We start from the raw sequence: 13,869 nt of genomic DNA, 5'->3' as shown, positions 1-13,869 counted from the left end.
AGCAGACCCTTAGGTTTCAAAAAGGGACCCCGATGAGTGCGCCAGCACTGTTTATAGAGTGTAGACTTTTCTTATTAACATACAAGCTCTTCCCATAAAGCACTGCACCGGACAAAAAAACCTGTTTAAAGAAAATGAGGGGTTTGTTTATTAAGGATAATCTGACTGGAATGACTCTGGCTCCATATGGAGACCTCAGTCTTCAGCATATTTAATTACTTGCTGGGTGAGGACATGAACGAAGACCAGGTTTCTGCTAAAAATGAGATGTTGTTTTTTTCTGCTCTGCAAATATATTTCTTGGCAATGCAGTGATGGTATGTTCAGGGTTTTTTTTTGTCAGGATAACTCAAAGGCTGAATTTGGAATGGGATACTACTGCCAGATAATAGTAAAAGTATTCTAGTTTTCAGCCAGTATCCATGTGGGGCAAGTTACTTGGTTAAATCATGTTTTTTTTTTTTACGATTCACATCATGCAAATTCAGAAATCGCTTCCTCGTTAAATTGGTTTCCTGTGAAATTGTGTTGGAATATCCCAAAGTGTGTCGAGTGTAATTCAATCGTCAAACAATCAGACAAAAAATAGTATCTTAAATTCCTTCTTTACCTCAAATCACACTAAAAACTGTATTTTTATACTGTTGCAGTTGTACATGGATGTTTAGAGTAAAAGAAAAACTATAAACAAGGTGGAACTTTTGTTCCTTCAGGTTCCATACTGAGGGGTCGTTTGCATGACACCATTTTTAACTAAACGTTAATTTAAATTACAATGGATTTCAATTTGCAAGTTTTTGAAAATTGTATCATTATCGCCTCTGTGTAAGCTATAAAAACGTGAATTTGTGAAAACGGTGAAGTCAGGCTTATGCGTATTACGTGGAGTTATAGTAGTACACGTTCAATGTGAAAAGTTTTATGTCATTTTTTGACAAATTTTCTATTACCTTATTTGCTTAATGTTATGGATATGACAGAAATACCCCACAATGTTCAAATGAAACACCAACTAAACATAATAAATTGATGAGTTTGGTACACATAATAAACTTAAGCCACACTAAAATGTCTGAATGTCATTAAATATGAAATCCATGACTTCTGCAAGCAAATGATATACCTTTTCTCAGAGAGAGCTTCCTTTAAAAAATGCAATTAAATAATGTCAGAACCTTTATTAGAATGTTTTTACTACTAACAAAACTAACTTTTAGAAGATGTATGTATTTTTTGTTTTTAGTACTCTTATAGTCTTTCCATTATATCTTCTATTTTATAATTGTAAACCAATCAAACTGCTTTTTTAAATTTTTGTATTGATTATTATTATTTTTTTAAATACCACTTGGTTTGACATTGATATTTGTTTGATACTATAGTTATTTAATGGCATTCATACACTTAAGGCCACTTGTATAGCCCATTATATAAACTTTTATATGATATAGGCAATAGGCATCAACAAAACCTGGTGTAGGTTTCTATCTATGACGCCACGCCCATATGACGTTGTCTTGTAACTTCCTCCTCCAACGCGCGTCTTTACGCTTATTCACTCCACTTCCACGCTGCCAGCAGCACATGAGGAGAGAGCAGAGACAATCAGCTCACACCAAAGACTCCTAGCGCTTTAACATTCACTCTCCGGACACCAGGAGACCTTCAGACAGCACAATGACGGAGGAAAAGATCTACATAGACGATGTAAAGACGTCCAACGGTGAAGCGCACATATCCGACCCGACCGGCGTCTCCAATGGCTTGAGTGACCGCAAGACGAGCGCGCCGGAGACCACCGGGCAGAAGCTGAAACGGATCGCCATGGCCAATCTGCTGGTCATCCTGACGGTGTCAGCGGTCATCATCGGCGTGTTCATCGGGCTCGGCGTGCGCAGCGCCGGGATGAGCCGCACTCAGATCATTTACTTCGGGTTCCCCGGTGAGCTGCTCATCCGCCTGCTCAAAATGATCATTATTCCTCTGGTGGTCTGTAGTCTGGTGTCCGGGGCTGCCAGCATTGACCCCAAAGCCCTGGGCAAGTTGGGCGGCTGGGCGATGCTCTTCTTCCTGGTGACCACTCTGCTCGCGTCTACTGTCGGCGTTATTATGGCTTTCATTATACAGCCTGGTGCCAATGACGGGAAAAAACTATCCATCAACTCACTGGATGACAGCGGTGTTCCCGAGGCCAAAGAAGTCATCGATTCGTTTTTAGACTTAATAAGGTGAGTCAGCAACCTGACGTCAAGCTTTGTAAATTTTTCCGCTATTTTACGCCACGTGTTCACACATTTCGCGTTTTTGATTCAAAATCAAACCCACACTGTTTCATGTTGTTCAATTAGCTTTAAACTAATGAATTATGACGTAAATGCAGCCTTCTTTTGAGTCGGATCTTTTCAATGATCTTTTTTCCATGTTTGAAGCGTCTGAGTATTTCGTTCACGAGTAGGACTGAATTGAATTAACACAATCGTAATACCGGCATTTTATCAACACGCATAAAACAAAGTTGCCATTTAAAATATTGTTTCATTCAAGTGCAAATACATTTTGAGCTATTTAAATAATACTTTAATTTTAGAGAATTTTTAGGCTATGCCAGCGAGCACATGACGCAAGAAGAACTGAATGTTACCTATAAGCCAACTGTTCGAAAGAACCGATTCGCTGATATTATTCCGCTGGCTTCATGTGCCAACGGAGCTTTGCCAAACAGGAAGAGGAAAGACCACATTACGCACATATGGCAAGAATAAGAAAGTGTTGAAACATTGTGACTATGTCACTAGAGCAAAACCATTGTACAACAAATGTTAAACCACCGTTATTGCCAACATAAAGTGAATCGGAGCAGTCACAGACTGGCGACATGTATCCATACATTATGTCGCCAGTCGGTGACCGCTCCGATTCACAGCGTCGAAGTCACCGACTGGCGACATGCATTAGAGGGAAAAGTAATTACTGTTCAGGAGCCGCCTTAAGTATGTTATGTTTTTAAAATAACCCTTTTTTATCATTAACGCCACTCATTTTTTTCATCGACTATCGTAAATTCATTCAGTGACATTGTTTTGACTCTATATAGGGTGAGTTACGTGACGTTGTTGGTCTGTGCTGTAAACGGACACTAGAGTTGCATCAGCTGCGCGCGTGCGTGTGTGTCTCGTGTTGGCGGATAATCCGCTCTGAAGAGGATGCAGGTTGATGGTCAGTGTTTATGGATGTGTCACTTTACCCTTCCCTTTTCTGGTTGTGGGTTTGCCAACTCAATATATAAATAACTGGACAAATTATATTTTTTCCTTCAGCGGTGCATGGACCTATTGGCACGTAGTAGTTATTCAAATGAATAGATAGACATTTCAAATGAAAAATATTTATCCTTTGATAAGACGCAAACATCTCTTGCATTCCATAAGACACGCCTAAATCTGACTGTGGGGTTTTTGGGTTGGCCCTGCTGTCTTGTAAACAGGTCAAATTTCACCATGTGTTGGGACAGTGTTGTGAAAAGGATACTATGTTCTTATTTACCTACAAAAACAACAACAAAAAAAATACATTTTTGTAAACCATTTATACATTTTCTATAAGTTTCACCAGACCTATTCATTACAATATTTATAAAATGTAAATATTTACACTGACACACATTAGGGTGACCTGACCCAAGAGAAACAGGGTTTTCCTGTTTTTGGTAGACTGTCCTTGGAAATGTCAGTCGGCCACAAAGTGAGATATGAAATGTTGTAGGCTACTGTATACCGTTTGCTTTTATTTATTTATTTATATATATCACAGTCATTTCAATGCCTAATCTTGTTTAGGTCCCATTTTTGTTAATAGATAAATACCATTTAAATGGGGTATAAAATATTGTTTTAAACATATGGTCACCTTAACAGAGATCTACTGGTTCTTTCTCTGCATCTCATTGCTATTAGATCCCGCTTTTAAGACTGGTAGAGGAATATTGGTTGATACTCTTTGAGGCCGGGTTTCGATTGCTAACAATCGTTTATTCATTCCCACATGACCGAAGGAGCTAAAAAGCCAAAGCCTGTTTTATAACAGCATTAAGGCTACTTTAGGTTAATGCAGTTTAATAACTTCTAAATCTAAAGTTCAATTTCTTTTTTCACTTTTTTTTTTCTCATCATGCATTTTCTTGTTTCGTACCAATTCCTCAGACTACATAAGTTATCATTCAAAAGAAAAAGGTTTTTGTCTACTTATATTTGGATTCGTAATTTAAAGCCAAACTGAAACATATGTTGCTCCTGTGTCTCCAATGAAAGTAAATGAGGTGGCGTATGCTTGCCACATGAGGGCCACACACGTGCAAACATGGACAACAGAAGTAGGGTTAAATTAGGCAGCTGATGTAGCTCATGTCATCCATCAAAGGGTCTTCTCTCTTGGAGTTTCACTGTGAATAAATCCTGCCATACAAGCACAAGGACCACTGTGGCGTTCATACTCTTACATGCACACCGTCTTTTATATTGAAAGTTTACTAACAGCACGTTCTAGCATCCGTTTTTGTAAGTTGTTTCAGCTGTTATCTGTAGTTGTGTTCCCTTATCAGCTTGCCTAAGGCAAGACCCTGACAACAACAACAACACATGGAACAAAAACTCATTTCACCGTATTACGCAAAAGATAGAGTTTATCTTAAAGGTTAAGTGAGTCTTGATGTTGCAAACCTGTGACCTTCTTTCTTTGTGAGTATTATTTATATAGAAACATGTCACTTCCTCAATACAACTATATAGGAAAACCTGTAACGCCAAAGATGGCGGTTGTATGCACATGCCCCGACCCTCCCGCTGGAAAGCCAATCATCTGCTTTTAACAGTCAAGCCGGGAAACATGCCTATCGTATGGTTCCACTGACGTATGCGCACAGTTGAGGTTTGCGACAGCGGAGACGAGAACCCTTGCGCATGTGCAGTAAAAGTATAACCTGTGAGGAAAAAGGTGTTTTAAACCTGATTTTGGGGCAAAATCATCAAACTTTTTCGGCGATTTTTATCATATTTTACTTGTGTTTCTATACAAGCAGTATTTATGTCCTGGTCACCAGTGAAAGTCCAGTTCTGACTCTCTGCCCATTCATTTAGATAGGAGCCTGCCTGGTCTTGTTAGTCCGAAATAGCTGCCCGGAGGCGTTGCCAAGATGGTGGCCGAGTGGCATGACTTGCCTAAACGGACTTTGGCTACATCTTTTCAAGCCATATTGTTTGGTTTATGTGCCAAACAGACTGAAATTGAAGTTATCTCACTGGAAATCTAGCTTGACAGCTATTGATCACCTTTCACTTCCAAGGTATGGAAAACAGCAGCTTGAACCTTCGGTTCGACTGAAGAAAGCAAGTCAACTGCGTCATGGAATGTAATGATGGTCGGTAAATGATTAATTTCTGGGTGATTTGTTTGTTTAATCTCTTAGTGTGTGCTTTATGTACAGTGCATGTGAAATCCACCCACTCCCCGCACAACCTGGCCTTTTTTGTGTAAACAGAGTTTTCTTTAGGCTGGGCAAAGTCAGAGTATAGTTACTGTTAGCAGATACTTTTAATATGTAAGCAAACACTTGACTTGAGATAAATCTTTTATCAATTTTTTGTCAAGGTGTGTTGAGTGCCACGTTTCAACAAGGTCCTGTTTGACGTGTCTCCCTTTTTACTACACGCCTTTAGAAATTTCCGTCATGACTTACAGTCACTAAATTGTTGACAAATTTGTCATTGTGTGGTATTGGTAGTAGTTGTAAATAATGCCTAACAAGCTTTGGAAACCTGTGACAACATTTGTGTGTGTCATAATCAAATGTTTTCCTGGTGTAAACTGGTCTTACCAGTGTTGCTGTGCAGGTTCCACCTGGTGTTCTGGCTTTCATAAAAAGTTTTGCATTTATCTTAAGTTCTAACTTTCTTTCGAATGTTCAGACGAGGAAAATTTGAGGTGGGAACGACCTGCTGTCTGGGATACAGCCTACAGTTACAAGTTGTTTTTCTCTCGGTTTTCCAGTCTCGTCTTGCTTCAGCTGTACTATTTTATGAAAACGCTTGTCTCCTCACACCTTCCAGGCTTCTTTAGGTGTTCGTGAGAATGATTGCGCTTTATTAAGGTCCCTATGGGCAACAGATTCCAGATGTGTTCAGAATTTAGTCTATAATGAAACTTTTTACTTGCCTTTTTTGGAAAGTAACTGTTTTTTTTGTGTGTGTGTGTTTCGCCTGAGCAAAAACTGGCATGTTAAACGAGTAGTTCACTTTTAAAAAAAACTTTTGCTGATAATTTACTCACCCCCATGTCATCCAAGATAATCCATGTCATTCTTTCTTCAGTCGAAAAGAAATTAAGGTTTTTGATAAACATTCCAGGATTTTTCTACATATAGTGGACTTCATTGGGAACCAAACGGTTCAAGGTCCGAAAGACTGGAGGTCCGAAAGACCAAAAGTTTCAGTGCAAACTGCAATCTGATCAAAGGGCTTTAAACGATTTCAAATGATGAATAAGGGTCTTATCGATTGAAACGATCGCTTATTAAATAAAAATAGCAAAGTTTAAGTTTTATGAGCTCAAATGGTCGCCTTGCTCTGTACTGCGATGCGCGTTCGTGACTCTCCTGTTCGAACTCATTTATCAAAATGAACGAATCTTTTTTTCCGCGTTATTTGGTTCATTCAACGAACGAAATGAACGAGTTGACTCAAAAAAGATTTGTTCATTTTGATAAACGAGTTCGAACAGGAGAGTCATGAACGCACATCACACAACAGAGCAAGGCGACCATTTGAGCTCATAAAACTTAAACTTTGTTTTTTTTTTTTTAAATGAGCGATCATTTCGCTTGATAAGACCCTTATTCATCGTCTGGAATCGTTTAAAGCCCTTTGAACAGTTTGCAGTTTGTACTGAAAGTGTCTTTTGGACCTTGAACCGTTTGGTTCTCATTGAATTCCATTATATGGAGAAAAATTCATCAAAAACCTTAATTTCTTTTCGACTGAAGAAAGAATGACATGGATATCTTGGATGACATGGGTATGAGTAAACTATCAGCAAAGGTTTTGCAATTATCAGCAAAAGTGAACTACTCCTTTAACCTCAAACCAGTCATCATCGTTCCATCCGATTGAAGACTTCCTTTTTTGTTATTGTACGCACGCTCACAGACCATGATACGGTCAGAGATGCCGGAATGTTCCTGAATGCCTGTGTTTGTCATTAATCCCCATCTCCAGGCAGGTCCTAGTGCTCATCTAGTTCTTCTCCATTAGAGGGAACGGGGTTATAGGGGTAAGAGGTAATGTGTGGAATTGGGATTAGTGGAGGAATATAATCGGACTAAATTCTCCAAGTTATTTCAGCGATCAGCCCGCTCAGAGATTGGCTGGTCAGGTCTGTGAGGATTTGTATTGCTGATGGGCTGAAACTGTGACTTGAATTGGGTTTTTGTTCTCACTACCTTGTTCTGAATAGTGTTTGCTAATGTCCAAAGTATACGTCAGTTTTGATGTGAATGCTTTGCTTATACATACAGCCGAATGCATAGCCTTTCAAAATCTACTCGATAGTGGGGTTGTCAAAAATATTGATATTTCGATACTTCTTTTCTGCAGTATCGATACACCAATACACATCTCTCCAACGGCGAAATTGACTCGCACCTGCATCCTCTCACTCATGCTTCTCATTCCCAATTCCCGCAGGTTTTGTGGTCACACTACAATTGGTGCTCTGTGTGCACAAAAAGCCACCTCTCAAAATGTCAACTTCTGACATTAACTAGTTAGGCTTTGTTTGATTTAATTGGCTGTTTCATTTAAAGGTTGTCAGTTATATAATTTCTACCTTTCTCCTCCTTTCAGAAATATCTTCCCGTCTAACCTGGTATCCGCTGCCTTTCAGTCGGTAGGTTTAACAAGTTTTGCTTTAACAAAAAAGAGCAGATGTGTTTTACGTGATGTGTGATTTATTAAATGATTCTGAATGTTTCTTCTTCACAGTATGCCACGGGTTACAGGATTGTAAAGAATGAAAGCAACTCGACCATCTACTCCTTGGAAAAGGTACCAAGTCCCAGATTTACCGTAGGATTGTCTTGAAACTTAATTTATATATTTATAAAAAAAATATATATCTAATATAAAAATATTTCATGTTTAAAATCCGTTTTATGTATGTATACAGGGGTTGGACAATGAGACTGAAACACCTGGTTTTACAACACAATAATTTGTTAGTATGGTCAGGGCCTCATTTTGCATCCAAATACAGCACCAATTGACAGATAGAAGTCCTTCACAGTGACCAGAGGGATTATGAGCCGTTCCTCTTCCAGAACAGTGTCCAGGTCACTATATGATGCTGGTTGGACTCGCTCCTCCAAAACACCTCAATAATATTCAGATCTGGTGACTGTGCATGTTCAACGTCACTTTCATCTTCATCAAACCCTTCTGTCACAAGTCTTGCTGTGTGTGTTGGTGCATGATCATGCTGATGCACTGTTTGAGCATCAGATGCTCATGATCCTCCAGAAAGGTTTGGTAGTCCTCGGCAGTGTCGTGTCCATCAAATACAATCAGGATTGTCATGATATTGGAGCTCAAAGCATCACTGATCCACCCGTGCTTCACTCTGAAGATTGGCCGCCAGGCATAAAGATGTGAAACCTCCAACATTGGCCAGTGTTTCAGTTTCATTGTCCAACCCCTGTATTTCTTATAAATAAAATATTAATATAATAATATTTATACTAGATTAAAATCTAGATATTCTAGAAATGTATTAAAACATTTAAATATTAATGGTTTAATGTCATTTAAACTTTTTGTTTTTTTCTTTTTTTGTTGAATTCAGTCATTTGTGTCTTTTTGTTTAGGTTCCAGTTGGCACAGATGTGGATGGCATGAACATTCTGGGTCTCATCGTGTTTGCTATGGTATTTGGGGTGGCCTTGAGGAAACTTGGAGAGGAAGGAGAGATCCTTATTAAGTTCTTCAACTCTTTCAATGAGGCCACCATGGTATTGGTCTCCTGGATCATGTGGTGAGGGAACATCATATACTTTTTTTTTTTTTTTTTGTGGTTGATGTTTGTTCCCAGTTTGTGGATTGTGCTGTCCTCTTTGCTTCTGTCAAAACATATCTCGATGTCTTCTGTCTGAAGGTACGCACCACTGGGTATCATGTTCCTGGTTGCCGCTAAGATTGTGGAAATGGAGGATGTTGGCATGCTGTTCGCCAGCCTCGGGAAGTACATTGCATGCTGTGTCATTGGCCACGCCATCCACGGTCTCCTCATCCTCCCGCTCATTTACTTTGTGATTACACGGAAGAACCCCTACACTTTTTTGCTGGGATTGGTCACCGCTTTGGCTACTGCTTTTGGAACCTCCTCTAGGTAAATGAACAGCAGCTACTTACTCTTCAAAATAAAGGTTCTTATTGGCATCTATATGGGCTTTTGCACCGAGTAGGTGTTGGAAATAGCCATCTGGGCAGGCTCCTGAGAACTAAATGTTCCCTTAGGATAATTTTCCTGGCTGCATTCACACTGCCAGTGTGTCTGCCACTCTGGTTAGGGTGAGGGACTCATAATTTAATAACTGCACATAATCTAATAGGCATTACATTATTATTATTGTTGTTAAAAAAAAAAAAATCATTGTTTTCAAAATGTAATAAAAATCTTATGCTCATAATGTATTTTTTTATACATTGAGAAATTTTATTACATTATAAAGTCACTAAAAAGTGTCAATTGTAATAGTTTTAAAACATAAAAATATTAACATTCCCGTATAGTACAAATCTAAATCCAGTATTTAACTATCTGCGAAATGCAACAGATTTACATATTCATGCAATTATTACGTTAGTAAATATAATAATATTCCTTTACAGTACAAAAATCTAAATCCAATCTCAACCTGCATTTCAAAATCACCAGATTACTGATACTACTTCTTTTAATAGTATGATTGATTTTCATTTGTTGGGTAAACAATCCTTTTAAAGGTTAACTGGTCTGTAAAGTGTATGTTTTTGGCTTGCCCAATTTTTAAGGTCATGAGACGACGGTTTTTATCAGGACAACCTTAGCAATGCATTTAAAGAATTGTATATACCATAGATGTGTCTTTTATCTGAACTGAATTTTATTAAAATGGTAATTTATTGTATAGTTTGTTCAATGTTCAATCTATTGCCTATCTGCTATGTAAAAGCCCGTGAAGCTGATATGGCAATAAGTAAGGAATAATTGACTCCGTCCCATTTAATTATTTGAAAAATAATGCACACCCAAGGGTGGTAATGTTACCAAGTTACACCTAGGGTGTGGATTATTTTTCGAATAATTCAATGGCGCGGAGACATTTACTTTTCTTACACTACAGTTACCACACATCAAACCATTAAGATTATTTATTTCAAGACATTTCTCAAGTTTTTGTCCTTAAAATAGTCTTGTGTGTAGGACTAATTTCTGATGCATCTCACCCCAAGCCTCCGTTGCTAATTCCAAAGCGTCATTTTAGAGCTATTAAAGCAGACAAATGCAGTTATGGAGAGAGAGTATGTGCTGTCAATACAATTAAATTTAACAGTATACATTTAAAATTAAACGTATATGGTGTCGCTTCTAAAGCGTTATTTTGGAACCTCTATTTTAAATTGAGTTTAGGTCCATATAAAAAAAACCTGGTATTTATATCTGTCTTTGATCCAAACACAAGTGGAAGTATCATGCACCTCAGCTGTCTCCTGTGATCAGATTCCTAGCCTATTAGAGTATTTAGATTTTAGTTTTATTACACCACATTTAATTTTGATTACTCGCCTTGTTTTGATTTAGATTAATTAAATGAGTAATTAAGCAGAAAATAACCATCAGCTTTTCTGATCAGCTCCGCCACGTTGCCCCTAATGATGAAATGTGTGGAGGAGAACAACGGTGTGTCTAAGCACATCAGCCGCTTCATCCTGCCCATCGGAGCCACAGTCAACATGGACGGAGCCGCCTTATTCCAGTGTGTAGCTGCGGTGTTCATCGCTCAGCTTAACGGAATCCCGCTGAACTTCGTCCAGGTCATCACCATCCTGTAAGTTCATTGGATGTCTTCTAGTCACCTCTGTACTCTGCTTGATTGGCAGATGTTGGCATTGTAGACTAACTGTTATTTCCTTTATAGCGTGACTGCGACAGCGTCGAGTGTGGGAGCTGCTGGGATCCCTGCTGGAGGAGTGCTGACACTGGCCATTATTTTAGAATCAGTGGGGCTGCCCACCAGCGATCTGTCTCTCATCTTGGCTGTGGACTGGCTCGTGTGAGTATCAGGTTTAGATGTTTTTGTGGGGTAAAGATAAGGACGCTCTGATTAGGATTTTTGGGCTGGTTAACAATCAGTGGAAGTATATGGGAGTGTACTTACATTTGTACAAAATAAATGGGAGTGCCTCAAAGATCTGTATTAGGTCCTTTATTTTTTAGTCTTTATATTAATGAACATTTTAATGGAGTTGGCATACACATGCAAAAAATGCTTAATGAAATTAACTTATGCCATTCAAGGTGTTGAATGGCTTGAACAATCTTGTCTTACTTTAAATATTAGTCAGACAAAGGGTATTTTCTTTAGTAAAAATAAGATGCAGACTCAAACTGCACATATTTTAATTAAAAATGAATCATTTGACATGAAGAATTTAAATGTCTTGGAGTCATTTTAGATTAAATTTTACACATTAAATGCATAAACGCATAAGGAAAATGACAAACTAAAATACAATTTGGCAAACTTAAGACAGATTAGTGTAGCCAAGATATTTATGCATGCTTTAATTTTTTCACACATTTCATATTGTATCACCTGTTGGGGACAGGTTGCCATTAGACCTCTAGAATCATTATACAAGCAAGCTACAAAAATACTTGATAAAACGCCATTTCTGTATCACCATTGCAAGATCCTAGAGAAACATAATTTGAGTTTTGAAAATTTTAGACTCTTTTCAAACTTGACTAGCGTATAAGGTTCTACACGGCCTGGGCACTCCTTGTTTATTGGTATTTGTTTGCAATCGCCCCATAACTTCAGTAAAATCTACCAGAATAGCTTTTATTTTTTGACTGTAATATACCTTTCTGTCGTTCAACCTTTAGACAATCTGCTTTTTCTTACAAAGCCATTACACAGTGGAATGAAATAGCGAATGACGTAAAGAGCAGAATAATTCCAGAAGTTTTAAGTCCGAACTGAAATCCTTTCTGAAGACTACTCAAATCTGTCCTCACTAAAGCTGATTTGGTGGTGATAAAATGTGTTTTGTTTTTTTTTATATATGTATATGAAGGGGATGGATGAGTTTGTGTTTGGCTATATGGTGAGCTTAAATGGCTAACTCTGATACAATGTATGTTAGTCCCTAAAAAAAAGTACTATTATTTACAATAATGTATTTTAAGAATAAAAAAAAATTAAGAGATGAGAAAGTATTGTGAATTGATAACTCTTTAATTATTGGAAAGCAACATATTTCATTCCCTCTCTTAGAGATGAGTAGGAACAGCTTAGAGCTTAACAAATATAGCATTACTGGGAAATTTTTTTTTTTTTTTTTTTTTTATTATTTATTTCAGGCAATGGCACAAAAGTACAAGGCAGACAAAATGTTTAAGTCATACAGTGCAAAAAAAAAAAACGAGAAACACACAAAAAAAAAAAACAACAACAAACAAACAAAACAAATGAATGTCCTTTCCTTCATTGTCCTTTTCAGACATCTGGTAGAACTGCCAGACTGAAGTGAAACTATTATTAATAATTTCAGCTGTGCATAGAAAAATTGTCTCGCAAGTTTTGCATCATGTGACCACAGACCACAGATCAAACTATATAAAGCTATTATCGCCTGATAATTAATTATTGGCGCCCGATCAATCAGAGCACCTTTATTTAAAGAGAAAGTTGGTGTGGGAAAGCTGAATGGATAGCCGATGGGGAGGAGAACAAGAATTGTTTGCATTAAAAGACATATTAGAAATAATATTATTTTTGAAACCATGAGGATAATTGCCTTTTTTTCCCCCTTCTTTAGCGATCGCACTTGCACCGTCATCAATGTGGAAGGTGACGCCTACGGAGCAGGTCTTCTGCAGTTTTTCGTGGATCGTACCAGTAAAAAAGAGGGGGCGGAGCTAAGTAAGGTGCGAGTGGAGGAAGAAGACCCCGCCTCCAAGCCAGAAAGCTCTCCGCTCATTGAGAAACAGGGAAACTTTGAACTGGAAGAGGTCGTTGGACCTAAACCCCGTGACCATGAGTCCGCCATGTAGATTTGCACAGTATTTGAAGAAACTTTCCTTCCCTACCTGCCTGATCTCACTAAATCAGTCTCTGCATCTACGCGGTGACCATGGGAGAGATGCCGGTTTTCGATTAAGACAGGACACAGACTATATGTTTTTGGCCCTCCTCTAAGCCCAGCTCTTTATGAAAAGAGTCTGCCAAAACTTACGCACATTTAGATGGAAAAATGCTTGAACAATTATTTATTAGATGCTGGTCTGACATTTTTTTTTTCTTATTTTTATGTTTTCTTTACTCCTATATATATATACAAAAAGTCAGGCCTTTTTAAAATAATCTTATTATTGTTATTATTATACACGCCCTGTTAGTTCTGATTAGAGCCCGGCCGATAACGGATTTTGAAGGCCGATACAAATTTTTGTTGGTTTTAAAATCCGATATTCCGATATATCGGCCGATATTATTATTATTACTGTTTTTTTTTTTTTTTTTTTTTTTTTTTTAGAAATGTGCAACAAAATATTATCTGA

At 37.9% G+C, this 13,869-nt stretch overlaps 1 protein-coding gene across 1 annotated transcript; it reads left to right on the top strand.

Moving 5' to 3' along the window:
* Positions 1–1,559: 1,559 nt before the first annotated feature.
* Positions 1,560–13,586, top strand: slc1a5 (solute carrier family 1 member 5). The gene is made up of 8 exons (XM_039671173.2): positions 1,560–2,228; positions 7,893–7,935; positions 8,031–8,093; positions 8,909–9,075; positions 9,196–9,429; positions 10,937–11,131; positions 11,222–11,356; positions 13,128–13,586. Exons 1-8 carry the CDS (start codon positions 1,678–1,680, stop codon positions 13,360–13,362), a joined length of 1,623 nt encoding a protein of 540 aa, XP_039527107.2. The 5' UTR covers positions 1,560–1,677; the 3' UTR covers positions 13,363–13,586.
* The last annotated feature ends 283 nt before the right edge of the window (positions 13,587–13,869 follow it).

This window comes from Pimephales promelas, chromosome 16 (genome assembly GCF_988280905.1).
Source record: "Pimephales promelas chromosome 16, fPimPro1.hap1.1, whole genome shotgun sequence".
NCBI classification, from domain to species: Eukaryota; Metazoa; Chordata; class Actinopteri; order Cypriniformes; family Leuciscidae; genus Pimephales; species Pimephales promelas.
This window is presented reverse-complemented; position numbering and strand designations above follow the sequence as displayed.